The sequence below is a fragment of the Canis lupus genome, chromosome 37 (genome assembly GCF_003254725.2).
Source record: "Canis lupus dingo isolate Sandy chromosome 37, ASM325472v2, whole genome shotgun sequence".
NCBI lineage: Eukaryota > Metazoa > Chordata > Mammalia > Carnivora > Canidae > Canis > Canis lupus.
The window spans coordinates 130,887-158,194 of NC_064279.1; the positions used below are offsets into that span (position 1 = coordinate 130,887).

The 27,308-nt window shown below is 47.5% G+C and overlaps 1 protein-coding gene and 2 long non-coding RNA genes across 9 annotated transcripts in view; 2 read left to right on the forward strand and 1 right to left on the reverse strand.

Moving 5' to 3' along the window:
• The window catches only part of LOC112656497 (uncharacterized), a 441,756-nt gene that overhangs the window by 85,256 nt on the left and 329,192 nt on the right, over positions 1-27,308 (reverse strand). The window lies entirely within an intron of this gene.
• LOC118353533 (uncharacterized) overlaps positions 1-27,308 on the forward strand; it is a 368,208-nt gene that overhangs the window by 36,086 nt on the left and 304,814 nt on the right. Inside the window, exon 1 of one of the 7 annotated variants that reach the window (XM_049106727.1) lies at positions 14,013-14,947. The exons of 5 other annotated variants lie outside the window; for them this stretch is intronic. In XM_049106727.1, coding sequence (XP_048962684.1) covers positions 14,842-14,947 — 106 coding nt within the window. In that variant the 5' untranslated portion in view covers positions 14,013-14,841. Of the gene's footprint in view, positions 1-14,012; positions 14,948-27,308 lie in introns of those variants that run through there. One more of the 7 variants, XR_007408940.1, reaches the window with a different exon arrangement.
• Positions 7,748-10,793, forward strand: LOC118353534 (uncharacterized). The gene is made up of 3 exons (XR_007408965.1): positions 7,748-7,817; positions 9,655-9,791; positions 10,531-10,793. It is a non-coding gene; the product is annotated as an uncharacterized LOC118353534 (long non-coding RNA).

Below are 27,308 nucleotides of genomic sequence, written 5' to 3' on the forward strand. Positions count from 1 at the left end.
CTGGTATTGATTAGTTTATTCTCTGTGGTTAAGAGTGTGTTTTTTTGTTTGCTTCTCTCATCCCCCCTCTGCCCCTTTGCCAGTTTTTTTGGTTTCCTAATATTCACATGTGAATGCAATTCTATGTTATTTGGTATCTGTCTTTCTATGACTGACTGAGTTCATTTAGCATAAGTCCTTTCCCCTTCTCCCACGTCATTGTAAATGGCTTCATTTCATCCCTTCTGATGACTGAGTGATGTTGCAGTGTGTATATTTACCACATCTTTCTGCCCATTCATCTGCCAATGGACATCTGTGCTGTATCCACAGTTTGGCTGTTGTTGATAATGCTGCTACAAACACTGGGCTACGTGTCCCTCTTGGAATCTACTAAATGACTTTTGTATCCTTGGGGTAAATACCTAGCTCTGCAATTTTGGAATCGTAGTGTAGCTCTATTTTTAACTTCTCTTTTATTTTTTTTATGATAGTCATGGAGAGAAAGGCAGAGACACAAGCAGAGGGAGAAGCATGATCCATTCACTGAGAGTCTGACGTGGGATTCGATCCCGGGTCTCCAGGATCGTGACATGGGCCAAAGGCAGGTGCCAAACCAGTGCACCACCCAGGGATCCCCTATTTTTAACTTCTCGAGGACCCTCCACAGTGTTTTCCACAGTGGCTGCAACTTTTCACATGCCCACCAGGAGTGTAAGGGAGCTACCCTTTCTCCAAAGCCTCAACAACACCTGCTGTTTCTTCTCTTGTTAATTTTAGCCATTCCGATGGCTGTCAGGTGACATCTTATTGTGGTTTTCATTTCCATTTCCCTGATGATGGGTGACGCTGAGTGTCTTTCGGTATCTGGTGGCCATCTGGATGTCTTGTCAGAGACAAAGTCCATTAATGTCTTCTGCCCATCTGCAGTTGGATAATTTGTGTTTAGGATGCTGAGATTTATATTTGCTTTACGTATTTTGCATACTAACTCTTTATTGGATGTGTTGTTTACAAATATCTCGTTTCATTTTGTATGTTGCCTTTTAGCGTTGGTTGTGTCTTTCAATTTGCAGAAGCTTGTATTGGAGACGTCTTGTTTCTTGAGCTAGGCCTGTATTGCTATGTATTTCCCTCTTAGGACTGCCTTTGCGACATCCCAGAGGTTTGGAGAAACATGTTTTCATTTTCATGTGTTTTAAATTTCCTCGTTAATTTCCTGGTTGCTCCATTCATTCTCTAGTAGGATGTTCATAATCTCCACGTATTTTTGGTCTGTCCAATTTTTTTTCTTACTGTCGACTTCAAGTTTCATAGTGTCGTGTTCCAAAAATGTACAGGGTGTGATATCAACCTTCTTGTACCTGTTGCACCTGTTGAGGGCTGATTTGTGGGCCATGATATGATCTGATCTGGAGAATGTCCCATGTGCACTTGAAAGGAGTGTGTAGGGATCCCTGGGTGGCGCAGCGGTTTGGCGCCTGCCTTTGGCCCAGGGCGCGATCCTGGAGACCCGGGATCAAGTCCCACGTCGGGCTCCCGGTGCATGGAGTCTGCTTCTTCCTCTGCCTGTGTCTCTGCCTCTCTCTCTCTCTCTGTGACTATCATAAATAAATAAAAATTAAAAAAAAATAAAGCTATCATTTAAAAAAAAAAAAAGAAAGGAGTGTGTATTCTGCTTTAGGATGAAATGTTCAGACTATATCTGTTGAGTCCCTGTGGTCCAGGGTGTCAAGGCTATTGTTCCCCGATTGATTTTCTGCATAGATGATCAGTCCATTTCCATAAGTGGGTGTTAAAATCCCCTGTCATTGTATTATTATCAGTGAGTTCCTGTACGTTTGTTGTTAATTGGTTTCTATATTTAGGTACTGCCATGTAGGCAGCATACATATTTAGTTGTTTGATCTTGATAGAGAGTCTTTTTAATTATGAAATAATGCCCTTCTTCATCTCTTCTTACAGTATTTGTTCTTTCTTGTTTGAAATTTAAATATTTTATTTATTTATTCATGAGAGATACACAGAGGAGCAGAGGAAGAAACATAGTAGAGTGAGAGGCAGGCTCCCTAAGGGGAGGCAGATGTGGGACTCGATCCTGGGATCCCAGGATCACCCCCTGATCTGAAGGCAGATGCTCAAACACTGAGCCACCAGGTGTCCCCCTGGGTTTGGTCTCCAATCTCGTTTGTCTGATATAAGTATGTGTCCTCCAGCTTTCTTTTGATATCCATTAGCGTGATAGATGATTTTCCATCCCCTGACTTTCAATCTGTTGGTGTCTATAGGTCTAAGGTGAGCATCTTGTTGGCAGCGTACAGATGGATGTTGTTTTTTTAATAATAATTTTATTTATCAGAGAGACAGAGAGAGTAAGAGGCAGGAAATTATGCAGAGAGAGAAGCAGTCTCCCCACCAGGAGCCCAGTATGGGACTCGATCCCAGACTCCAGGATCACACCCTGAGTTAAAGGCAGAGGCTCAACCCCTGAGCCACCCAGGCATCCCGGATCCTGATTTTTAGCTACTCTGTTACCCTATATCTTTTGATTAGAGCATTTAGTCTATCATCTTTCAGAGTGACTATTTAAAGATATGAACTTTGTGCCTCTGTGTTACCAGAAGAGTTGGTGTTTCTGGTGACGTTCTCTCGTCCTTTCTAGTCTTTGTTGCATTTGGTCTCTTTTTTTCCCCCCACTAGAAGAGTCCCTCTTAAAATTCCTTACTGGACTGGTTAAGTGGTCCTGAACTCCTTTATATGTTGCCTGTCTGGGAAAATCTTTATCTCTCCTGAATGACACCCTTGCTGAAGAAAGAATTCATACAAATTGGACTGCAATAAAAGGAAATTTAAAAACATAAAATAAATTCTTGCTAATATGATTGAGGAAAATGGCATTTAGGAGGAAAACCAGAAGCAGAAAGAGAGGAGGACATATTTCACCCTCCGTAGCCTTTACAGGGACCTGGTGTCCTTTCCTAGGAGGGGCCCCCCCTCCGGAGGATGCTTCCTGCCCCTCTGCCTCCTTGTTGGAACACAGCAGGCACATCTCTAGCACCTCTGCAGTCGTGGCTTATAGCGTTTTCCCTGTATCCTATTGGGGACCACAGCATTGTGTAAGTAACCATCTGGCTGCTGTTTGACAGTATTGGGGGGATTCCGTCTTTTGTTGCTTTTTTGTTGTTGTTGTTGCTTTTGAGGTGTGTGTGTGTCTATCCCATGCAGCTATCAAGTGCAGCAATCGGATCCTCTGGCTGGGTCACCAAAAAACCCCGAAATGGTTGGCACAACATCATTTCTGGTGCTGGCGCTGGGCAGTTAGCTGGGCTCTCCTGGAAGCGCTGGGGCTCGCTCATGCAGTGACTTTCAGCTGGAGGGTCAGCTGAGCTTGAAGTTCTGGCTCGGCCACATTCCCATGTCCAGCAGTGGGTCTGGCCGCTCCTGGAAGGCACGTGGGGACGTCAGCTGTGTGTGCCTGGTGGCGCCCCTGCACAGGCTAGTTGGGGCCTAGGTGGTGCCCCCTCCTCCTCTCTGGGGGTCTCTACACGCCCTGTGCACAGAGTTCTGGGAGACACAGAAACGGGCTGGCTGTGCATTTTCGCACCACAACATTTTATTGACTTTCTACAGCAAACGGGCTCAGAGCTGTGGGTGCGTGCCTTCACCTGGGGAGGGAGACCTTTCTGTCCTTTACGAGAGGACAAGAATCACATGGGTTGGGGGTCGAGTGCTGGAGTCCCCCACCTGGGAGCATGTGTGGACTCTGGGTGGGGGCGTGTGTCCTGAGGTTTCAGCCTGAGAGACGGTTCTGAGGACAGCAAAGCTGAACTGGACCTGCAGCTCATGGGCTCCTGCACTGGGTTCCTACAGGGCAGCTGGACCCCGGCCTTGGGCCCTCTGGGGGCCCCAGCACCTGGAGGAGCCTGTCTCCTGGTGTGGGTGCGGGTGGGGCCCACCAGCTTGCCCCTCCTCTCCCCACACTGGGGTGTCCCAGGATCCCCAGGGCTGCCCTAGATCAGCGACCTGGATCTGTGTGTCACGCCCAGGGCCCAGCAGGCCACATCCAGCTGTGAGAGGGCTTGCTCAGCCCGGGGCCAGAATCCAGGGCTGGCCAGGGCCATGTGGGCCTGATTCCATTAGTCTTTGTGTTGGGACTGGTGGGGGCTCAAATCAACCCAGCCCCCACAGAGCCTGGGCCCAATCAGCCCAGGTACCTCTAGGTTAGGGCCTGGTGTCCTGTGCAGGGTGTCCCACCCTCCAGGAGTGACAGTGGGTGGAGGCAGGGCACAGTGGGTCCTCTGATTCACTCACCTGCTCACACTGTTGGGGGCTCCCTGCCGTCCCTCCTCCCTGCAACCCCTGGGTACTCTATGGGATACCCGGGCTTCTGATGGGAGCAGGGTATCCAGAGAACCCCGGGGAGGCTGATCATGTCCCACAGGGGGCAGCTGCTCCGGGTCCTTGCTCGGGGTCGATGGTGTGGGGGCATGGGTATGATGGTGGTGGAATGTGGGGGATGGTATAGGGGGGATGGTGTTGGGGTATACTGTGGGGGGATTATGTGAGGCTGTGTGTGTGTGAGGGGGATGGGGTAGTTGCGATGCCATGGGGGATGATGATGTAGGGGGATGGTGTGGGTCTGGGGAATGGGGGGATGGCGTGGGGGGCCGGCAGACACAAGGCATCCCCGTTCTCTAAGATGCACACAGAGACATCTACAGATAAAGGCGACCCCATTCTGGGGTTTGTTGTGACACCTGCCCCTGGGGCCCCATGTGGTGAGTGCAGGGCCCTGGCTGGACCAGGGGCATTATCTGGGGGTCATCATAATATGTATGGTTAAAATTGCAAATTGTCTCAAATTAAATGCACAGAATTTAGAAATATATAAAGCACCGAGAGTGGGTGTCACTCTGAACCGTCTGACCCTCTTGGGATCGATGTGTGTCTTGCTCCAGCCGCGGACATGCCGCCTGGCCCCCAGGTCCGGTTCATGCCCCTCACGTCCCCCACCCCATCCCCTGCTTCTCAGGGGGCCGTCCCTCTCCCCTTTGGTGTTCAGGTCCTATGGCAACCCCTGGAGGCCCCATCCTTGTGGCCTCCTCATCCCTGAGGCCCTGGGGGTGTGGTCATCCCCATCACCCTACCATGGAGCGGTGTGTTGTTGGTTGCTATTGCTCTCCCTGGCCTCAGAGGCCCAGTTTTCCTTACCCAGAAGCCTCCAGGGCCCCAAAGCCCCCTGGCCCAGCAGCCTCATCCGACCCCCTAGCAGTCCTAAAACATGATGTGGCTGCTGAACTTCTTGATGATGTCCAGGTCTATCTGCATGATGTCCCTGGAGGAGACCAGGGCGTCCTCCTTCATTTCCTGTGGGAAAACCGGGAAGGAGGAGCAGGCGTGAGGGACACAGACCCGACCTGTCACGAGGTGCGGTGCTGGGCAGGGAGCCCTGGGGCCACCATGGGAGTGTGTCCTGCCGAAACCTCCTTCCTTCCTCTGGGAGGGCAGGGAAGGCGGGAGTGCCCACCATGCCCATGGGACCTGTGTGACGGCCTGTGCCCAGCTGTTGTAGGCGGGGAGGTGACTGAGTGTCACCCTGGGTGGGAGGGGATAAGGGTTCAGCCAAGGTGGGAGAGGACATGGCGGTATTGTGCCCAAGATTGTGAATCCGAGAAACCACTAAGGAACTGACACCAATGCAAACACACAAGGGTTGATTTCCAAACTCGAGCTTGTGTCCAAGTACACCCAACAAAGCAGGGCAGGGACTTGGACCCCGAGGTGTGTTTTAGCTTAGTTTTAAGGGCTTGTCCCGGGGTCCTCCAGAAGGGCTTCCTCAATTCCTCAAATTCTGTTTACATTTTGTTTTTTTGTTTTTTTTTTTAAATTTTTTTTAAATTTTTATTTATTTATGATAGTCACACACAGAGAGAGAGAGGCATAGACACAGGCAGAGGGAGAACCAGGCTCCATGCACCGGGAGCCCGACGTGGGATTCGATCCCGGGTCTCCAGGATCGCGCCCTGGGCCAAAGGCAGGCGCCAAACCGCTGCGCCACCCAGGGTTCCCTCTGTTTACATTTTGATTTGGGGCCTTCAAAGGTATTGAGCTCTGCTCTCATTCTAATAGGTGCTTCCAGCCCATGGCATGGGCTCAGTTTGATTCTATTGTGGGGCATTCTAGGACATTAAGCGGTAAACTTTTGTATTTTTCCTGTAACTGAAATAATGTAAATTTCAGCTCTTCTTCACAGGGGCCTGGGATGGCTGGACTTGTTCGAACACTGTACCTAAAGTAGAAAGGCCTTCATTTCAATGGCCTCTTTGCATTTTGTCCCATCTAGCTCTTTCCCCTTCCCCGGAGCTCCTAAGAGAGCAATGGCAAATGACCTCAGCTTGGCAGCGTGTGTTGGGGGACAGGACCAGGGATTTGGGATCAGGAAGAACTGGCTCGTGGGCGTCCCAGCTGTGCCCCGGGATTCCATGCTGCAGACTCTTATTCCCTAAGGCTATCTTGACAACTAACTTTGTACATAGAAAAGCTCTCCTTTATCTTTAAAAGATGAGGAGCGAGTCAAAGTGTTTTTACTCTGCCCATTGATTGCTCAGATTCCAATCTGAGACGTATTTCTTGTTAATAAGGATAATTTACTATCCGTAGTCCTATGGTTAAAATATTCTGACACAAGTAATTCAGAGGGATGAGGGTTTCTCATCTCTTTCTTCACAGCTCAGTCACTCATCAGGAAATGCATCTGTATGGATTTGGAAATAATTGAGAGACATTAGTACCAATGGTCCTATTATTATGTGAAGGATTCTTCCCTGGGATTCTTCCCCTGTTTCAACTGACATTGAAACACTGTGAACTCTTTGGAAGACAAATGTCCAGGAAATAAATGTTATGCATTGCTAATTTTAAATGCAGTTGCAATATGGTGCCTATTATATTAGAAGTATTTTATCTGATTTTTGCATTTATTATCCTTTCTTTTCAGGTTGAGGAGGCATTATACGTCTTCATAAGTGTTGTTATTTCCTTCTGATATAAAATTATTACTTTGTGCCCACTGAATTAACTCTATAAGAATAAGGCAAAGATAATTCAACAATTCTTAAAATGTCTTCACACTTGGAGCCTGATTCATTTAAGTCAATTTTCAAAATAAATCTTATTTATTAGGAAAAAAACAAAGATTTATAGTGAAATTGAGAAGATAGTACAGAGCATTCGCATGCACTTGCACTCAGTTTCTCCAATTATTGATATCTTATATTAGTACGGTACAAATATTAGCTAATGAATCAAGAGTAAAAAATTCGCATTAACTAAAGACCATACTTTATTCAGATTTCCTTAGTTTTTGCTAAGTTACCATCCCTCATATCACATTCCATTTGTCCTCCTGTTTTCTTAGGCTTCTCTAGATTGTGACAGTCTTTCAGCATTTCCTTGTTCTTGAACTGGAACGCTTTGAGAAGTAGAGTATTTTGTAAAATTTCCCTCATTTGGGATATGTCTTTCGTTTATCTCATGACTGAACTGTTTTTGTGGATTATATACAGAGATATACTGCCATTTTCATGATATCATAAAGGATAGATACTATCAACATGATTTATCAGTCTTGGTATCGATCTGATCATCTTGCTGAGGTAGTGTTTCTCAGCTTTCTCCATAGTAAACTGATTCTTTATTATTATTGTTATTAATTATTATTATTATTATATTATCAATATTATTTTAAGTTTTTCATATTATATTTTCTAGGAGGAAGTTACTATGTGTATTCTGGAAATAAGAGTGGGAAGCTATGTTCATGAACTTGACGGTGAAATGTATGCACAAATTGTTTGAAATTCTTCTACATGGGAGATTTTTCTTCCTTCTGGGTTTTTTGTTTGTTTCTTTTTCAAAGATGTTTTCTATTTATTTGAGAGAGAGAGGAGAGAAAAAGCATGAGCGGGAGGGGCAGAGGGAGAGGGAGAAGCAGGTTCCCTGCTAAACAGGGAGGCTGCCTTGGGACCTGGATCATGATCTGAGCCTAAGGCAGAAGCTTAACTGACTGAGCCACCCAGGTGCCACTCTTTCTTTTTTTCTTTCTTTTTTAATAATAAATTTATTTTTTTATTGGCGTTCAGTTTGCCATCATACAGAAGAACACCAAGTGCTGATCACCCATTCACCCCCACCGCCTGCCCTCCTCCCCTTCCATTACCCCTAGTTCATTTCCCTGAGTTAGGAGTCTATGTTCTGTCTCCCTTTCTGATATTTCTCACAATTTCTACTCCCCTCCCTTATATTTCCTTTCACTATTACCTATATTCCCCAAACGAATGAGAACATACAATATTTGTCCTTCTCCGATTGACTTACTTCACTCAGCATAATACCTTCCAGTTCCATCCACGTTGAAGCAAATGGTGGGTATTTGTCATTTCTGATGGCTGAGCAAGGCCCACCTTTTCTCTCTCTTCATCTTCTGAGTCTCCTATGATATGAATGTTATTGTTTTAATAAGTGGCTGACTTCCCTTCGTCTGCCTCTGTGGTCCATAACCTTTCTTGTTTTTAAGGCTTCCACTTGGGACTGCATCTCAGTTATAGCATTTTTAACATTGGCCTGACTAGATTTTAGTTCTTTTATTTCTACAGTAAGGGATTCTCTAGTTTTCTTCTGTGTTCTTTTTCCAGTCCAGCTGGTACTTTATAATCATTGTTTTAAACTGTAGTTTTACATTATATATGTGTATTGATGGACTTCCTGGCTGTGAGTACTACCTCATGTTATTTTATGGAGGTGAATTTCTCCATCTCATTACTTTTTCCAGAAAAGAAAATGGGAAGAAAAAGAAAACTAAGAAAAACAATAACAACTGCTCTCTAAAAAAAACCACCAAATTATTTTGGCCTGCTTGTTAACAGATTCTAAATCCCAAAATATGAAACACAATTAAAGTAACATGAAAGTAAAAATAAGAAATATATAAGGTACATATATAAAAATTAAATAAGGCAATTAATAAAAAAGAATCATCAGAAAGGGAGACAGAACGTAAAGACTGCTAACTCTGGGAAACGAACTAGGGGTGGTAGAAGGGGAGGAGGGCGGGGGGTGGGAGTGAATGGGTGACGGGCACTGGGTGTTATTCTGTATGTTAGTAAATTGAACACCAATAAAAAAAAATAAAAAAATAAAAAAAATAAAAAATAAAAAATAAAAAAGAATCAAAGAAAATAATGAAAATAAAGCACAAAGTACAAAGGAAGCTAGACCCTACTTTCCAGGCAGAGCTGAAGCTCTGCAGCATCAGTGGTCCAACAACTTGGTGGCAGTGAGTGGTCTGTGCCGGGTCTGGGGATGGGCTGTGGCGCTGATTATCAGGTGCACATCTGCCTGGTAGATGGAACTGAGGGGTGAGAGGCGGGTTGGGTGTCAGCGCCTCTGGAGTCTAGCAGGAGGCGCTCTGCTGCTCCCTGAGACCTGACCCTGATGGGCGGGATGCGGGAGGGGTCTCTGGGTCCTCTGGCTCTGGGGCTGAGTATACTGCCCCCCATTCTGCAGGCACCTCCACAGAAGAGCCCCCAAGCCCCCGGGTCTCTGCTGCTTCTCTCAGAACCCTGTGTTCACTCTACCTGCGTCCGAGCATCTTTTGTTTTTGTTTTTTTATCTCAGACTGTTGTGCCCAAGATTGCAAATCCAAGAAACCACCGAGAAGCCGACACTGATGAAAACACACGAGGGTTTACTTACAAGCTCGAGCTTCTGTCCAATTATACCCGACAGAGCAGAGCAGGGAGTTGGACCCCGAGGTAGGTTTTAGCTTAGTTTTAAGGGCTTGTCTCTGGGACCTCCAGAAGGGCTGGAGCAATTCCTCAATTTCTGTTTACATTTTCATATGGGGCCTTTAAGGGATTGAGCTCTCTTCCCATTCTAATAGGGACTTCCTGCCCTTGGCCTGGGCTCAGTTTTGATTCTATTGTGGGGCTTTCTAGGTCATTAAGCTGTAAACTTTTGTTTTTTTCCTGTAACTGAAGTAATGTAAAATTCAGCTCTTCTTCACAGGAGCCTGGGATGGCTGGGCATGTGCTATCACTGAATTTAAATCGGAATGGCCTTAATTTTCTAGGCCTCCATGTGTCCTGTCCCATCCTATCTAGCTCCTTCCCCCTTCCCCAGAGCTCCTAAGAGAGCCATTGCAAATGACCTCAGCATGGCATCCTGTGTTGGGGGACAGGCCCAGGGATTTGGGATCAGGAAGACCTGGAGCACGAGCGTCCTAGCTGTGTAGCGGGGTTCGATGCTGCAGACTCTTATTCCCTAAGGCTATCTTGACAACTGTCTTTCTACATAGAAAACCTCTCCTTTGTCTTTAAAAGATGAGGAGCGAGTTAAAGCATTTTTTCTCAGCGCATCTCATTGCTGAGATTCCAATCTGAGACGTATTTCCTGTTAATAAGGATAATTTACTACTATCAGTAGTACTATGGTTAAAATATTCTGACACAAGTAATTCAGAGGGATGAGGGTTTCTCATCTCTTTCTTCACAGTTCAGTCACTCATCAGGAAATGCATCTTTATGGATTTGGAACGAACTGAGAGACATTATTGCCAATGGTCCTATTATTATGTGAAGGATTCTTCCCTGAGATTCTTCCCCTGTTTCAACTGACACTGAAACACTGTGAACTCTTTGGAAGACAAATGTCCAGGAAATAAATGTTATGCATTGCTAAATTTAAATGCCCTTGCAATATGGTGTCTATTATACTAGAATTATTTTTATCTGATTTTTGTTATTTATTATCCGTTCCTGCTTTTCAGGTTGAGGTGGCATTATACGTGTTCATAAGTGTTTTTCTTTCCTTCTGGTCCTAAATTCTTACTTTGTTTCCATCAAAGGAACTCTTTAAGAATAAGGCAAAAGTTAATTCAACTATTCTTAAAATGTCTTCACACTTGGAGCCTGATTCATTTAAGTTAATTTTCAAAATAAATCTTATTTATTAGGAAAAAAACAAAGATTTATAGGGAAATTGAGAAGATAGTACAGTGCATTCACATGCACTTGCACTCAATTTCTCCAATTATTGATATCTTATATTAGTACGGTACAAAGATTAGCTAATGAATCAATATTAAAATAGTCGCATTAACCAAAGACCATATTATGTTCAGATTTCCTTAGTTTTTGCTAAGTTACCAACCCTCATATCACATTCCGTTTGTCCTCATGTTTTCTTAGGCTCCTCTGGATTGTGACAGTCTTTCAGCCTTTCCTTGTTGTTGTTGAACTGGAACACTTTGAGAAGTAGAGTATTTTGAAAAATTTCCTTCAGTTGGGACATGTCTGTTGTTTATCTCATGATTGAACTGTTTCTGTGGATTATATACAGATATATAATGCCATTTTCATTATATCATATAAAGGATAGATACTATCAACATGATTTATCAGTCTTGGTATCGATCTGATCATCTTGCTGAGGTAATGTTTGTCAGCTTTCTCCGTAGTAAACTGATTCATTATTGTTATTATTTTATTATTATTATTATATTATCATTATTATTTTAGGTTTTTCTAAATATATTTTGTAGAGGAGAGTTACTTTGTTTATTGCACACTTAAGAGTGGGAAGCTATGCTCATGAACTTGTGGGTGGAATGTCTGCACAAATTGTTTGAAATTCTTCTACATTGGAGATTTCTCTTCCTCCTGGGTTTGTTTGTTTCTTTTTCAAAGATGTTATTTATTTATAGGAGAGAGAGAGAGGAGAAAAACATGAGCGATAGGGACAGAGGGAGAGGGAGAAGCAGGTTCCCTGCTGAACAGGGAGCCTGCCTTGGGACCTGGATCGTGATTTGTGCCTAAGTCAGAAGCGTAACTGAGCCACCCAGGTGCCACTCTTTCTTTCTTTCTTTCTTTTTTTTAAATAATAAATTTATTTTTTATTGGTGTTCAGTTTGCCAAATCAGAGTAAGACCCAGTGCTCATCCCATCTAGTGCACCCCTCAGTTCCCGTCACCCGTTTACCCTCAACCCTGCCCTCCTCCCCTTCAGTCACCCCTAGTTCAATTCCATGTTAGGAGTCTTTATGTTCTGCCTCCCTTTCTGATATTTCCAACATATTTCTACTCCCTTCTCTTATATTCCCTTTCACTATTACCTATATTCCCCAAATGAATGAGAACATACAATATTTGTCCTTCTCCGATTGTCCTACTTCACTCAGCATAATACCTTCCATTTCCATCCACCTTGAAGCAAATGGTGGGTATTTGTCATTTCTGATGGCTGAGTAAGGCCCACCATTTCTCTCTCTTCATCTTCTGAGTCTCCTATGATATGAATGTTATTGTTTTAATAAGTGGCTGACTTCCCTACGTCTGCCTCTGTTATCCATAACCTTTCTTGTTTTTAAGGCTTCCAGTTGGGACTGCATCTCAGTTATAGAATTTGTAACGTTGGACTGACTTGATTTTAGTTCTTTTATTTCTACAGTAAGGGATTCTCTAGTTTCCTTCTGTGCTCTTTTTCCAGCCCAGCTGCTAACTTTATAATCATTGTTTTAAACTGTAGTTAGATACCATATATGTTTATTGATGAACTTCCTGGCTGTGAGTACTACCTCATGTTATTTACAATGTTATTCCTGTCAAATCATGGTGGCAGATCCTATAAATAGGGAAATAAAACCCATAACATCCATCTGCCCCGAAATATGACACCGGACAGCAAATCAGTATTGGATAAACAGTACAGATCCGGATGCAGCAGTTTCCTATTTCAAACGATGTCACAGAGACACAGGATAAAGCAGTGTTGTCCTCGGGACCCCGCCTGGCTCTGTCGGTTAAGCATTGGACTCCTGACTTCACCTCCGGTCCTGATCTCCTGGTTGTGAGTTCTAGCCCTGGGCTGGTCCATGGACGAGGCCTGACGCCTACTTAAACAAACCAGACCCACGAGGGTTGGTCCCAGCATAAGCTGGAGGAGCAGAACAGAGAGTCCAGAAGGAAACATGCTCTGATACAACTGATTTTTTAACTTAATTTAATTTAAACCCAATTAATTAACATATAGAGTATTATACTTTCAGAGGAAGAATTCAGGGATTCACCAGTTGGAGATAACCACAGTGCTCGTGACATCACGTGCCCTCCTTCATGCCGGTCCCCTGTTAACCCCCCCACCCTGCTTCACCCTGATGACCATCAGTTTGTTTCCTATCATTAAGAGTCTATATTTCCTGCATCTGTTTTCATCTTATTTGTTTTTCCTTCCCTTCACAGTTGTTATCTGCTTTAGTTCTTTAATTCCAGTTATGAGTGACACCACACGGTCATTCTCTTTCCCGTCTGACTTATTTCACTTATCCTGATCCCTCTAGTTCTATCCACGTCATTGCAAATGTCAAGATTTCCTTCTCTTTGATAGTTGAGTAACATTCCTCTCTCTATGACCATCATCTATCTCCCATCCTTTTTATCCATCATCTGCCAGAGGGCACCGAGGCTCCTCCCACAGTGTGGCTACTATGGACCCAGATGCTGTGGACATCGGGACATGCAGGTGTCCTGATTGTCACTGCATCTATATCTTCGGAGTGAGCTCAGGCCATTCACCTGCTGGTCGCAGGGAGGCTCTATTTGTAACTCCTGAGGAGCCTCCACACTGTTTCCAGGGCGGCTGCACCAACCAGCCCGCAGTCCCGCCAACAGTGGAAGAGGGTTGAGTGAGTTTTGCGGGACATGGTAAAAGTCTGGTCCACATTTCCTTTCGCATTCTGTGGGCTCCAATTCCGTGTCCTTAAGTATTTCTGGGGAAGCCGGGTGTTGGGATCTACTTAAGTGAGACGTTTCTGAAACTAACAGGCCACAGATGGAGCCTGGAAGGAGGCAGGTGTGGCCCCTGGAGTGCCTGCTGCCTCCTGCAGCGCCTGAGCATCCCACAGTGGGCGCCGGAGCCCAGGCTCCACCCAGGGGGCATGAATGTGCAGTATGCCTCCTCTGCCTGCACTGACAGGAGCCAGCCTGTGCTGGGGAGGCCTGAGGAGGACGTGGGGACACGTCCATGCTGATGAGCCGCAGCTTCAGGAAATTGTGGGCTCACATCCACACTGAAAGGAGCCCCTGGGCGGCCTCAGGACCCAGGGGTTGTCTTCAGGAAGATGTGGGCCCGCATCCACACTGACAGGAGCACCTGGGTCACCTCAGGACATAAGTTGAGGCTTCTGGAAGCTGGGGGCAGCATTCACGGTGACAGGAGCCCCTGCCTCCTCAGAACCCTCGGTGACGCTTTGGGAGGACGTTGGGTGACATCGACACAACAGGATGCTGATTTCCTTAGGACCCCCGGTGTTGACTTAGGGAAATATGGGATGCGTCCATGCAGACAGAAGACCCCCGCCTTGTCAGAGCCTTTGGTGAGGCCTAAGAAAAATGTGGGTGCCTCATCCACACTGACAGGATTCTCCAGCCTCCTCAGGACCCACTGTGAAGGTTTCGGAAGATTTGGGGCCACATGTATCTGACAGGAGCCCCAGCCTCCTCAGGTCTTATGGTGAGGCTTGAGGAAAATGTGGGTCACCTCAACACTGACAGGACCCCCGTCCTCCTCAGGACCTGCACTAAAGCTTCAGGAAATATGGGGCTGCGTCTATGCTGACAGGAGCCCACAGCCTCCTCAGGATCCGCGGTGAGTTTTCAGGGGACGTGGGGCCATGTCCAGGCTGACAGGAGCCCCCGACCACCTGAGGACCTTCTGTGAGTCTTCCAGAGGATGTGAGGCATAGTGCACAGTGACAGGAGACCCGCCGTCCTCAGGACCCGCTGACTATCACTCAGGAACACGTGGGGCCATGTCCACACTCACAGGAGCCCTGCTTCCTCAGGACCCCCTGGAGGACTTTGGAGGGGCTGTTGGGGGCCTCGTCCACATCAGAAGGGATTACTCAGAACCACAGGGTAAGTGAATGGGTAGAATGAATGATAGGATCAGGGGAGGGGAGGCAGTTGGTGGTTAGGCTTAGGTTAGATGTTAGGTATTTGTGATTAATCTTATGGTTACGGATTAGAGGTTAGGGTGAGGGATAAGGGTAAGGGTCAGTGGTTAGGAGTTAGGATGGGGGTTAGGGATTAGGAAACGAGGTTAGGGTTAGTGACAGTATTTAGAGTTAGGGTTAGGGTTTAGGCTTTAGGGATATGGCAGGAGGTTTGGAGGTGGGGTTAGGGTTCTGGTTGCAGTTAGGGTTGGGCTTAGGTTTGCAGTTAGGGTGAGGTGTTAGGGTGTGAGTTAGGGTTAGAGGTAAGGGTTAGGGGTTAGGGTAAAATTTAGGGCTAGGTTTATGGTTAGGGCGAGGGTTAGGTTTAGGATAAGGGTTAGGGCTAGGGTTATGATTAGTGTTTAGTTAGGGTTTAGGGTCAGGTCAGGGTAGGGTCAGGGTATGGTTTTGGAAAAGGGTAAGAGGGATCCCTGGGTGGCGCAGCGGTTTGGCGCCTGTCTTTGGCCCAGGGCGCGATCCAGGAGACCCGGGATCGAATCCCACATCAGACTCCCGGTGCATGGAGCCTGCTTCTCCCTCTGCCTGTGTCTCTGCCTCTCTCTCTCTCTCTCTGTGACTATCATAAATGAAAAAAATTTTAAAAAAAGAAAAGGGTAAGAGATAGGTATAGGGAGTGGTTTAGGAGTTAGTTTTAGGGTACAGGTTAGAGTACAGTTTGGGGTATGAGATAGGATTAGTATTAGAGGGTTAGGGTTAGGGTACAGGTTAAGGTTAGGAATAGGATCTGAGTACATTAAGTTAAGGTTAGGGTTAGAGGTTAGGGTCAGATTTAAGATAAGGGTCAGTGTTAAGAGTTTAGAATAGGTTTAGGATTTAGGGTGAGGGTTGGCAGGAAGGTCCAGTGAATGTGTTTTGGTCTTGGAGTTTGTGTTTGGTTTTCGATTAGTGATGGGTCTTGTTTAAGGGTTAGGTTAACATTAGGCTTAAGTGTAGGATTACGGTTATGTCTGTATATGGTTAGAGTTTCTGTTTTGGCATGTGCCTGCACTGGGACTCCTAATATCTTGGGCAGTTTAGTTTTATGCACTCTATTTAGGTTTTGGGTTCAAAGATAGCCTGACTCCACCAAGTCAGTGGCCTCCCCAGAGAATCAAAACCCAGGCTTCTGCTGGGGTCAGAATAGACATGGCAGGCTTCTCCCGAGCTGAGCTAAGGAGGGGATTTGTGCCTCTAAAGACTCTTTATTTGGATTTACAGTTGCCTTTCTGATTTTATCTCTTGTGCGCACATGTTTCCTCTATACTACCAATTATTATTTTAAAGTTTTATTGAATTCCTGTTTGTGAACACAGTATGATATAGTTTCATGTTTACCACATAGTGGTTAGACCCTTGGATACAACATCTGGTACTTGTCACAGGTGCCCTCCACTGTCCCTATCCCCTGACTCACCATCCCCCCCACCTTCCCCTGGTATTTATTAGTTTATTCTCTGTGGTTAAGAGTGTGTATCTTGGTTTGCTACTCTCAAAAAATTCACATGTGAATGCAACTGTATGGTATTTGGTATCTGTCTTTCTCTGACTGACTGAGTTCATTTAGCATAAATCCTTTCCACTCCTTCCACGTCATTGTAAATGGCTTCAATTCATCCCTTCTGAAGACCCAGTGATGTCACAGTGTGTATATTTACCGCATCTTTCTTCCCATTCATCTGTCGATGGACATCTGTGCTGTATCCACAGTTTGGCTGTTGTTGATAATGCTGCTACAAACACTGAGCTGCGTGTCCCTCCTCGAATCTACTAAAGTACTTCTGTATCCTCGGGGTAAATACCTAGCTCTGCAATTTTGGAATCATAGGGTAGCTCTATTTTTAACTTCTTTTTTTTTAATTTTTTTATGATAGTCACAGAGAGAGAGGCAGAGACACAGACAGAGGAAGAAGCAGGCTCCATGCACCGGGAACCCAAAGTGGGATTCGATCCCAGGTCTCCAGGATCGCGCCCTGGGCCAAAGACAGGCACCAAACCACTTCACCACCCAGGGATCCCCCCTTTTTTTTAACTTCTCGGGAACCTTCAAACTGTTTTCCACAGTGACTACATCTGTTCGCATGCCCACCAGGAGTGTAAGGGGGCTACCCTTTCTCCAAAGCCTCACCAACACCTGTTGTTTCTTGTGTTGTTAATTTTAGCCATTATGACGGCTCTCAGGTGACATATCATTGTGGTTTTGGTTTGCATTTCCCTGATGATGGGTGACGCTTTGTGTCTTTCCATGTGTCTGGTGCCATCTGGCTGTCTTGTCATAGACAAAGTCCATTCATTTTTCTGCCCATCTCCAGTTGCGTAATTTGTTTTTAGGATCTTGAGATATATTTCCTTTATGTGTTTTGCATACTAACTCTTTATTGGATGTGTTTTTTACCAATATCTCCTTTCATTTTGTATGTTGTCTTTTAGCTTTGGTTGTTTCCTTCACTTTGTGGAAGCTTTTCATTTTGATGAAGTCCCAATAGCATTTTTGCTTTTGTTCCCTCACCTCAGTGGCATATCTGAAAGAACATCCAATGGCCAATGTCAAAGTCATTGCTGCCTATCTTTTCTTCTTTGATTGGTTTCAGGTCTCACATTTAGGTCTTTCATCCATTTTGAATTTATTTTATATATATATGGTGTAAGAAAGTGGTCCAGTTTGATTCTTCTGCATGTGGCTGCCTGGTTTTCCCAACACCATTTGTTCTTATCCTGGGGTCAGGGTTAGGGTTTGTTGAAGAGACTTGTCTTTGTGCCATTGGATATTCCTTCCTGCCTTGTTGTCGATTAATGGATCATAGAGTTACAGGTTTGTATCTTGTTTCGGCTATCCATTCAATTCTATCGATCTACGCATCTCCTGTTGGGAGATTCTTCATTGCTGATTCATTTCGTTGCTGGTTATCTGTGTGTTCAAGTTTCTTATTTCTTCCGTTATCATTTTTGCTATGTTATATATTTCCAGGAATTGATCTATTTCTTCCAGGTTCTAGGTTGGTGGCATATAATTTTTCATAATGTTCTCTTATAATCTTTTGTATTTCTCTATTGTTGGTTGTTATTTCTCTTTTTTCATTTGTGATTTTACTTGGGTCCTTTCACATCTTTGTATCTGTTCTCTTTTTTAAAGATTTTATTTATGTATTCATGCAAGACACAGAGAGACAGAGGTATAGGCAGAGGGAAATGAGGCTCCATACGAGGAGCCTGATGTGGGACTTGATCCCCCAGGACCCCGGGATCATGACCTGAGCCAAATCAGATGCTCAACCACTGAGGCACCCAGGTGCCTTGCTGATTCAATTCCTTTGCTAGTTATGGGTCTATTTATATTTTCTATTTCTTCATATTTCAGTTTTGCTCGTTTGCACATTTCTAGGGATTTGTCCATTTCTTCCAGGTCTCCCAGTTTGTTAGCGTATAATCTTTCATACTATTCCCTTATAATTGTCTTATTTTTCTGGTGTTGATTTGATCTCTCTTCTCTCATTTGTGATTTTATTTATTTAGGTCTTTTCTCTTTTCTCGTTGATAAGGCTGGCTAGGGCTTGATCCATTTTATTATTTATTTTGAAGAACCAGCTCTTAGTTCTGTTATTCCATTCTACTGTTTTGTTGTTTCTGTATTGTTTATTTCTGCTGTCATCTTAAATTTTTCCCTTATTCTGTAGCCTTTAGGCTTTGTTTGCTATTCCTTTTTCAGCTCCTTCAGGTGTAGGGTTAGGTTTTGTATTGGAGACTTCTTGTTTCTTGAGGTAGGCCTGTATTGCTATGTACTTCCCTCTTAGGACTGCCTTTGGTACACCCCAGAGGTTTGGAGAAATATGTTTTCATTTTCATTTGTTTTAAATTTTCTGTTTAATTTTCTGGTTGCTCCATTCATTCTCTAGTAGGATGATCATAAACTCCAAGTTCTTTTGGTCTGTCCGATTTTTTTCTTACTGTCGACTTCCAGTTTCATAGCGCCTTGGTCCGAAAATGTACATGGTGTGATATCAACCTTCTTGTACCGGTTGTACCTGTTGAGGGCTAATTTGTGGGCCCTGATATGATCTGTTCTTGAGAATGTCCCATATGCAATTGAACGGAATGTGTATTCTGCTTTCGGGTCTAATATTCTAACTATATCTGTTGAGTCCTTGTGGTCCATTGTGTCAAGGCAATTGTTCCCTTGTTGATTTTCTGCATAGACAATCGGTCCATTGCCATAAGTGGGTGTTGAAATCCTCTGTGTGTTCCTGTACGTTTGTTGCTAATTGGTTTCTATATTTAGGTACTCCCATGTTGGCAGCATAAATATTTAGTTGTTTGATCTTGATAGTCTTTTTAATTATGAAATAATGTTCTTCTTCATCTCTTCTTACAGTATTTGTTCTTTCTTTTTGAGATTTAAATATTTTATTTATTTATTCATGAGAGATACACAGAGAAGTAGAGGCAGAAACATAGGCAGAGGGAGAGGCAGGCTCCCCTAAGGGAGGCCGATGTGGGACTCGATCCTGGGATCCCAGGATCACACCCTGAGTCGAAGGCAGATGCTCAACCACTGAGCCACCAGGTGTCCCCCAGGGTTTGGTTTCAAATCTCGTTTGTCTGATATAAGTATGGGTCCTCCAGCTTTCTTTTGATATCCATTAGCGTGGTAGATGATTTTTCCTCTACTGACTATCAATCTGCTGGTGTGTATACGTGTAAGTTGAGCATCTTGTTGGCAGCATACAGATGGATCTTGTTTTTTTAATAACAATTTTGTTTATGAGAGAGAGAGAGACAGAGAGAGAGGCAGAAAATTAGGCAGAGAGAGAAGCAGACTCCCCACCAGGAGCCCAATATGGGACTCAATCCCAGACTACAGGATCACAGCCTGGGTCAAAGGCAGATAGTCAAACCCTGAGCCACCCAGGCATCCCGGATCCTGTGTTTAAGCCACTCTGATACCCTATATCTTTTGATTGGAACATTTAGTCTATCGGCATTCAGAATGATTATTCAAAGATATGAACTTGTGCCTTTGTGTTACAGGAGGAGTTGGAGTTTCTGGTGACGTTCTCTGGTCCTTTCTAGTCTTTGTTGCTTTTGGTCTCTTTTTTTACCCCACTAGAAGAGTCCCTCTTAAAATTCCTTACTGGACTGGTTAAGTGGTCACTGGTTAAGTGAACTCCTTTATATTTTGCCTGTCTGGGAATTCATGATCTCTCCTTCTCTCCTGAATGACACCCTTGCTGAAGGAAGAATTCATACAAATTGGACTCCAATAAAAAGAAATTTAAAAACATAAAATAAATTTTTGGTCTTATGATTGAGGAAAATGGCATTTAGGAGGAAAACCAGAAGCTAAGAGAGAGGAGGACAGATTTCACCCTCTGTAGCCTTCACAGGGACATGATGTCCTTTCCAAGGAGGGGCTTCCCCTCTGTAGGATGCTTCCTGCCCCTCTGTGCTCCTTGTTGGAAACCAGCAGGCACATCTCTGTGCCTCTAGCACCTCTGCAATCATGGTTTTTTGCGTCTTCCATGTTTCCTACTGGGGACAACAGTGTCGTGTATGTAACCATCTGGCTGCTGTTAGAAAACATTGGGGGGGATTCCAACTTTGGAATTGGTTTTGGGGTGTGTGTGTGTCTATCACATGTCGCTATCACGTGCAGCTATCTGATCCTCTGGCTGGGTCACCCAAATGGCGAAATGGTTGGCACAACATCATTTCTGGTCCTGGCGTTGGGCGGTAGCTAGGCTCTCCTAGCAGCCCCAGGGCTCGCTCCTGCAGTGACTTTCAGCTGGAGAGTCAGCTGAGCTGGAAGGTCCGGCTTGGCCATATTCCCATGTGCTGCAGTGGGTCCTGCTATGCGCTGGCTGCTTATCTTCTCCCTGATGTCTCTCCAGCAGGAAGCCAGACCTTGGGGCCGCCCTGGCGGGAGCGACTGACGATTCAGCTGCCCATGGCGGGGAGTCCTGGGGCTGCCTGTGTTTGGGGGTCTGGGTGGGGACAGGGCTGGGTTTCCTTTGTCCCCTGTGCTGCCTGGCCTTCAGGCAGAGCCCCATGCTTACCCAGCCCCTAGTCACTAGGGTGAGGAGGGCACCCTCCACACCCTGGTGTGAGAGATCTAGCACCACGTGGTGTGCACGCTGAGTACACCATGTGAGGGTGGCCCACGTTTGTGAGCTGCAGTGTGGGACTCAGGAAATTTAACAAAAATCAATTACCCCTGGACAAGCAGAGCAGGACTGATTCCATTTTGTGCTCCACCTGCCATCTCCCCTATGACCCCACATGGCTTGATGAGGTGTAAGGCGCTGCCCCACCCGACTCAAGCCGCTGGGCACACCCTAATCCGAAATCGGCTCATAACAATGTAACCCTGCTTTGTGCCCCACAAAGCTGTGCGCCAATTCTGACCAAAGTAATAGGCCAGTTCAAGTCGATACTATAGGGTAAAGTGTAATTCAATTGGCCACCTGCGTGTGGACCGACATGACTACGCATCTTTCAGCATTCCCATGGGCCACTGACTCCTATAAATCTGCTACGCCTCTTAGTCTCAGAGTCCAAGTCCCTACTCCTCTGTGTTGGGTGCCCTTGGACCCAAGCTCCAGCTTGTAAAGAAACCCTCGGGAGTTTGCATCGGTGTGGGCTCCTTGGTGGTTTCTCGGATTCGCCATCTTGGGCACAACACAAGGCCCTGTTGTCCTGACATCTCTTCCAGGGCCACGCTACTGCCCCACAGGCCCTCTGTGCCCCAGGCACAGGGATGCAGGGAGTGGTGGAAGTGCCCCAGAACACAGCCAACCCCAGCCCCCTGGACAGAGGGAGCACAGACCTCCCAGGTCACTTTCCACAGACCCTGGTGACCTGAGGCTCCCTGGCTGTCACTCTGTCCCAGCCACTCCTGGCCTGCGGGGCACCGGAGTCCCAGTAAAGTCTGTGGGGCCTGACCCTGGTGTCTGGCCGCCCCTTGAATGCACGTGGGGATGTCAGCTGGGTGTGCCTGGCAGCGCCACTGCAGGGGCTGTTTGGGGCGTGGATGTAGCCCCTCCTCCTCTCTCGGGGTCTCTCCTCACCCTCTGCACAGACTTCTGGGAGACACAGAAAGGGGCTGGCTGTGCATTTTTGCACCACAGCACTCTATTGACTTTCTACAGCAAACGGGCTCAGAGCAAGGGTGCGCGCCTTCCCCTGGGGAGGGAGACCATTCTGTCCTTTATGGGAGGGCAAGAATCACATGTGGGGCGGGGGCTAGTGCTGGATTCCCCCACCTGGGAGCATGTTTGGACTCAGGGTGGGGACGTGTCCTGAGGTTTCAGCCTGAGAGACGGTTCTTAGGACAGCAGAGCTGACCTGGACTTACAGCTCATGGGCTCCTGCGCTGGGTCCCCACAGGGCAGCTGGACCCGGACTTGGGTCCCCTGGGGTCCCAGAACCTGGTGGAGCCTGTCCCCTGGTGTTGGTGTGGGTGGGACCCACCAGCCTACCCCTCTCTCCCCAACTTGGGGTGTCCCGGAATCCCCAGGCCTGCCCTAGTTCAGCGACCTAGGCACGTGTTGGGCACTGCCCAGGCCCCAAGAGGCCACATCCAGCTGTGGGAGGACTCTCTTAGCCTGGGGCCAGAATCCAGGGCTGGCCAGGGCCATGGGGGGCTGGATCCCATTAGTCTTTGTTTTGGGCCTGGGGGGCTCATATCCCCCCAGCCCCCACAGAGCCCAGGGCCAGTCCAGCCCATGTCCCTCTGGGTTAGGGGCTGGTGTCCTATGCAGGGTGTACTGCCCTTCAGGAGGGACAGTGGGTTGAGGCAGTACACAGTGGGTCTTCTGCACCACTCACCTGCACCCACCCTGTCGGGGTTCCCTGCCTTCCCTCGATCCTGCCTCCCCTGGGTACTCTATGGGAAACCCGGGCTTCTGATGGGAGCAGGGTATCCAGAGAACCCTGGTGAGGCTGAGTATGTCCCACAGGGGGCAGCTGCACTGGGTCCTTGCTGGGGGCAGATGATGTGGGGGTGGATGTTGTGGGGACAGGGGTATGATGGTGGTGGAGTGTGGGGTATGGTGTAGGGGGTATGGTGGGGGTGTGGTGTGGGTGGGGATTGTGTGGGGCTGTGTGGGTGTGAGGGGGATGGTACAGGTGGGATGCCATTGGGGATGATGATGAAGGGGGATGGTGTGGGAGTGGGGAATGAGGGTGGATGGCGTGGGGGGCCTGCCGACACAGGGCATCCACATTCTCTCAGATGCACACGATACGTCTACAGATAAAGGCGACCTCAGTCTGGGGTTTGCTGTGACACCTGCCCCGGGGGCCCCGTGTGGTCAGTGCAGGGCGCTGGCTGGACCGGAGGCATTATCTGGGGGTCATCATACTATGTATGTTTACAAATTGCAAATTGTCTCAAATTAAATGCATAGAATTTAGATATATATAAAACACCAAGTGTGGGTGTCACCCTGACCCGTCCGACCCTCATCGGATCGATGTGTGTCCTGCTCCAGCCATGGCCATGACGACTGGCCCCCAGGTCCGGTTACTGCCCTCCACAGGCCCCACCACAGCCCCCTGCTTTTCAAGGGGCCGTCCCTCACCCCTTAGGGTTTCAGCTCGCATGGAAACCCCTAGAGGTGCCAACGTAGTGACCTCCTCATCCCCGAAGCCCTGGGGGTTGGGGCACGGTGGTCATCCCCGGCACCCTACCATACAGTGGTGTGTTGCTGGCTGCTGTTGCTTCCCCCGGCCTCTTAAGCCCTGTGTTCCCTACCCAGAAGCCTCTGGGACTCCCCCGGGGCCCTGAAGCCCCCTGACTCAGCAGCCTCACCCCACCCCCTAACAGTCCCAAAACATGATTTGGCTGCCGAACGTCCTGTTGATGTCCAGGTCTATCTGCGTGATGTCCCTGGAGGAGACGAGGGCTCCTCCTTCATTTCCTGTGGGAAAACCAGGGAGGAGGAGCTGGCATCAGGGACACAGACCACGGCCTGTCACCAGCTGCCATCCTGGGCAGGGAGCCCTGGGGCCACCATGGTAGTGTGTCCTACCGAAACCTCCTTTCTTCTCCTGGGAGGCCGGGGACGGCCAGAGTGCCCACCGTGGCCGTGAGACCTCTGTGAGGGACTGTGCCGAGCTGCTGTGGGCGGGAGGTGACTGAGGGTCAGCCTGGGTTGGAGGGGACAGGGGATCAGCCCAGGTGGGGAGGGGACTTGCGGGTGTTGTGCCCAAGATTCTGAATTGGAGAAACAACTAAGGAGCCGAGACCGATGCAAACACACGAGGGTTGATTTACAAACTCGAGCTTGGGTCCAAGTATACCCCACACAGTGGAGCAGGGACTTGGACCCCAAGGTGGGTTTTAGCTTAGTTTTAAGGGCTGGTCTCAGGGACCTCCAGAAGGGCTGGCGGAATTCCTCAAGTTCTGTTTACATTTTGACATGAGGCCTTCAAGGGCATTGAGCTCTGTTCTCATTCTAATATGGGGCTTTCTGGGACCTTAAGCTGTAAGCTGTTTTTTTCTTTTTTTCCTGTAACTGAAGTAATGTAAATTTTAGCTCTTACTCATAGGGTCCTGGGACGGCAGTTCTTGTGCTAACCGTGAACTTAAAGTGGAACAGCCTCAATTTTCTCAGCCTCCACACAGACAAGTGACTGAATTTTAAAACTCCAAATTTTAGGGGCTGCCCTGGTGGAGACCTGTGCTATTCCTGCCAGGGAGGGTGTCCTCGCACTCCTGGCCTTTGCTGGCCGGTCCCAGGAACTGGGCCCCGTGACTGCACAGGGTTTGCAGCTTATGGCCACACAGGGCAGTTGGCCTGAGTCCCGCTGCTCTCAGCCGGGTTCCTGCTCCTATGCCTGGGAACAGTTGGCGCCACTGTCCTTGGGACCCCTGGGATCCTGAGCCCACCCTGTCGCTCCAGGGACTGCCCCCTACTTCTCCACCTGAACACCTTAAGGCTGGTGTGTCCCCCACTCTAGGAGACTTCTGAAAGTTCAGATTTTGTGCACTGCTGCTTATAATATTGTGCGTAGAACTGTCAGTTGGCTCTCTGCCCTTGTGGGATCCAGGGCTGTGTCTCCCCAAGATCAACTGATTGATTGTTTTTAAGATTTTATTTTTCTGTAATCTCTACAGCCAACATGGGGCTAGAACTTGCTACCCCAAGAACAAGAGTCCCATGTTCTTACGAACAACACCAAGCCAGTCAGGCTCTCTTTGATTGATTGATACATGTTAATTGAAGCAGGGGTCTTGCATGTGTCAGGGCAGAAACTGAGCCCACGCTTTGAGGTGTGGTGGAGTCATTTGGACCTGATCAATGTGAAAGAAACCATAGCTTCCCTGGGAGCCCAGGGAGCAGGGCCCACACACATGAAAAGTTGATAATTTCCTTTACTGTAGTAGTTATTTTACTGACTATTTATTTAAAGTGCTATTCAATGGTAAATGTCAATCTAGGAATGGGATACAGTGAGAACGTTCTAGGATTCGGAGGTAACTAAAGCTTCCCGTCCAGGACTCAATGTTCCAGTTCGATGCAGAGATAGGCAAGGAAGCAAAGAGTTATGAAACATGGCACTGGGGTGCCTGGCTGGCCTGGTTGGGGGATCTTGATCTCAGGGTTGTGAGTTTGAACTCCATGTTGGGTATAGAGAGGACATGAAACGAAAATATTTAACAAATAATAAATGGATGAACAAATAAAGCATGACATCAAAGGTAAGTGTTTGCTTATGTCTCACCTGCGAACTATTCTTGATCGCCCCGCTTGTACTACTTGGCCCAGATGAGGTCCTCCACAAGGGATAGTCCCGCTCGATGGGAAGTGGGCGTCTTTCATTGTAAGACCTGTGGTTCCCCTCGTTCTGCAGGGAGAGAAAAGCCGTGAAGCCACAAGTTCGGGGGATCAGCATACACCTAGGCAATGACCATTTCTGAACCCGGTAGCCAGAGCTCGGCCTCCTTTTAGACGCGATGTCATAACGAAGCCTCTTTGGTCATTGTCTTGGATGCAGGGTGGAGGCTAAACTAGAATTAGGAAGAACAAAAGAGGAGGAAACCAGAAGCTGAAAGAGAGGAGGACAGATTTCACCATCTGTAGCCTACACAGGGACCTGGTGTCCTTTCCTAGGAGGGACACCCCCTCCGTAGGATGCTTCCTGCCTCTCTGTGCTCCTTTTTGAAACCCAGCAGGCACATCTCCGTGCCTCCAGTACCTCTGTAGTCATGGTTTATAGCGTCTACCATGTATCCTATTGGGGACCACAGCATCGTATATGTAACCATCCGGCTGCTGTTTGACAACATTGGGGGGATTCCGACTTTTGTTGGTTTTTGCTTGTGTGTGTGACTATCACATGCAGATATCACGTGCAGCTATCTGATCCTCTGGCTGGGTCACCCAAATGCCGAAATGGTTGGCACAACATCATTTCTGGTGCTGGCGCTGGGTAGATAGCTGGACTCTCCTTGCCGACTGGGGGCTCGCTCCTGCAGTGACTTTCTGCTGGAGAGTCAGCTGAGCTGGAAGGTCCGACTTGGCCAAATTCCCATGTCCGGCAGGGGGTCCCACTGAGCGCCTGCTGTTTCTCTTCTCCCAGATGCCTCTCCAGCAGGGAGCCAGACCTCAGCGCCGCCCTGGGGGGAGATCCTGAGGAGGTAGCTGCCCATGGCGGGGAGCCCTGTTGCTGCCTGTGTGTGGGAGTCGAGTTGGGGTCTGGGCTGGGGTTCTTGGTCCCCTGTGCTGCCAGGCCTTCTGGCGAGCCCCATGCTCACCCAGCCCCTACTCACTAGGGAGAGGAGGGTGCCCTCCACATGCTGGTATGAGAGATCCAGCACCACAAGGTGTGCAGGCTGAGTCCACCTGGTGAGGGTGGCCCAGGTTCGTGAGCTGCAAGTGTGGGACCCAGGAAAGTTAACAAAAATCCCCTACCCCTGGACAAGCAGAGCAGGACTGATTCCATTTTGTGCTACACCCGCCTCCTCCCCTATGACCCTCACATGAGCTGCTTTTTGCTTAAGGCGCTGCCCCACCCTAGTCAGGCCGCTGGGCACACCCTATTCTGAAATCGGCTCATAACAATGTAACCCTCCCTGCTTTGTGCCCCCCAAAACTGTGCGACGATTCTGACCAAAGTAATAGGCCAGCTCAAGTGGATACTATTTGGTAAGGTGTAATTCAATTGGCCACCTGCGTGTGGACCAGCATGACTGTGCAACTTTCTGCGTATTCCATGGGCCACTGGCCCCTATAAAGCTGCTATGCCTCTTATTCTCGGGATCCACGTCCCTGCTCCACTGTGTTGGG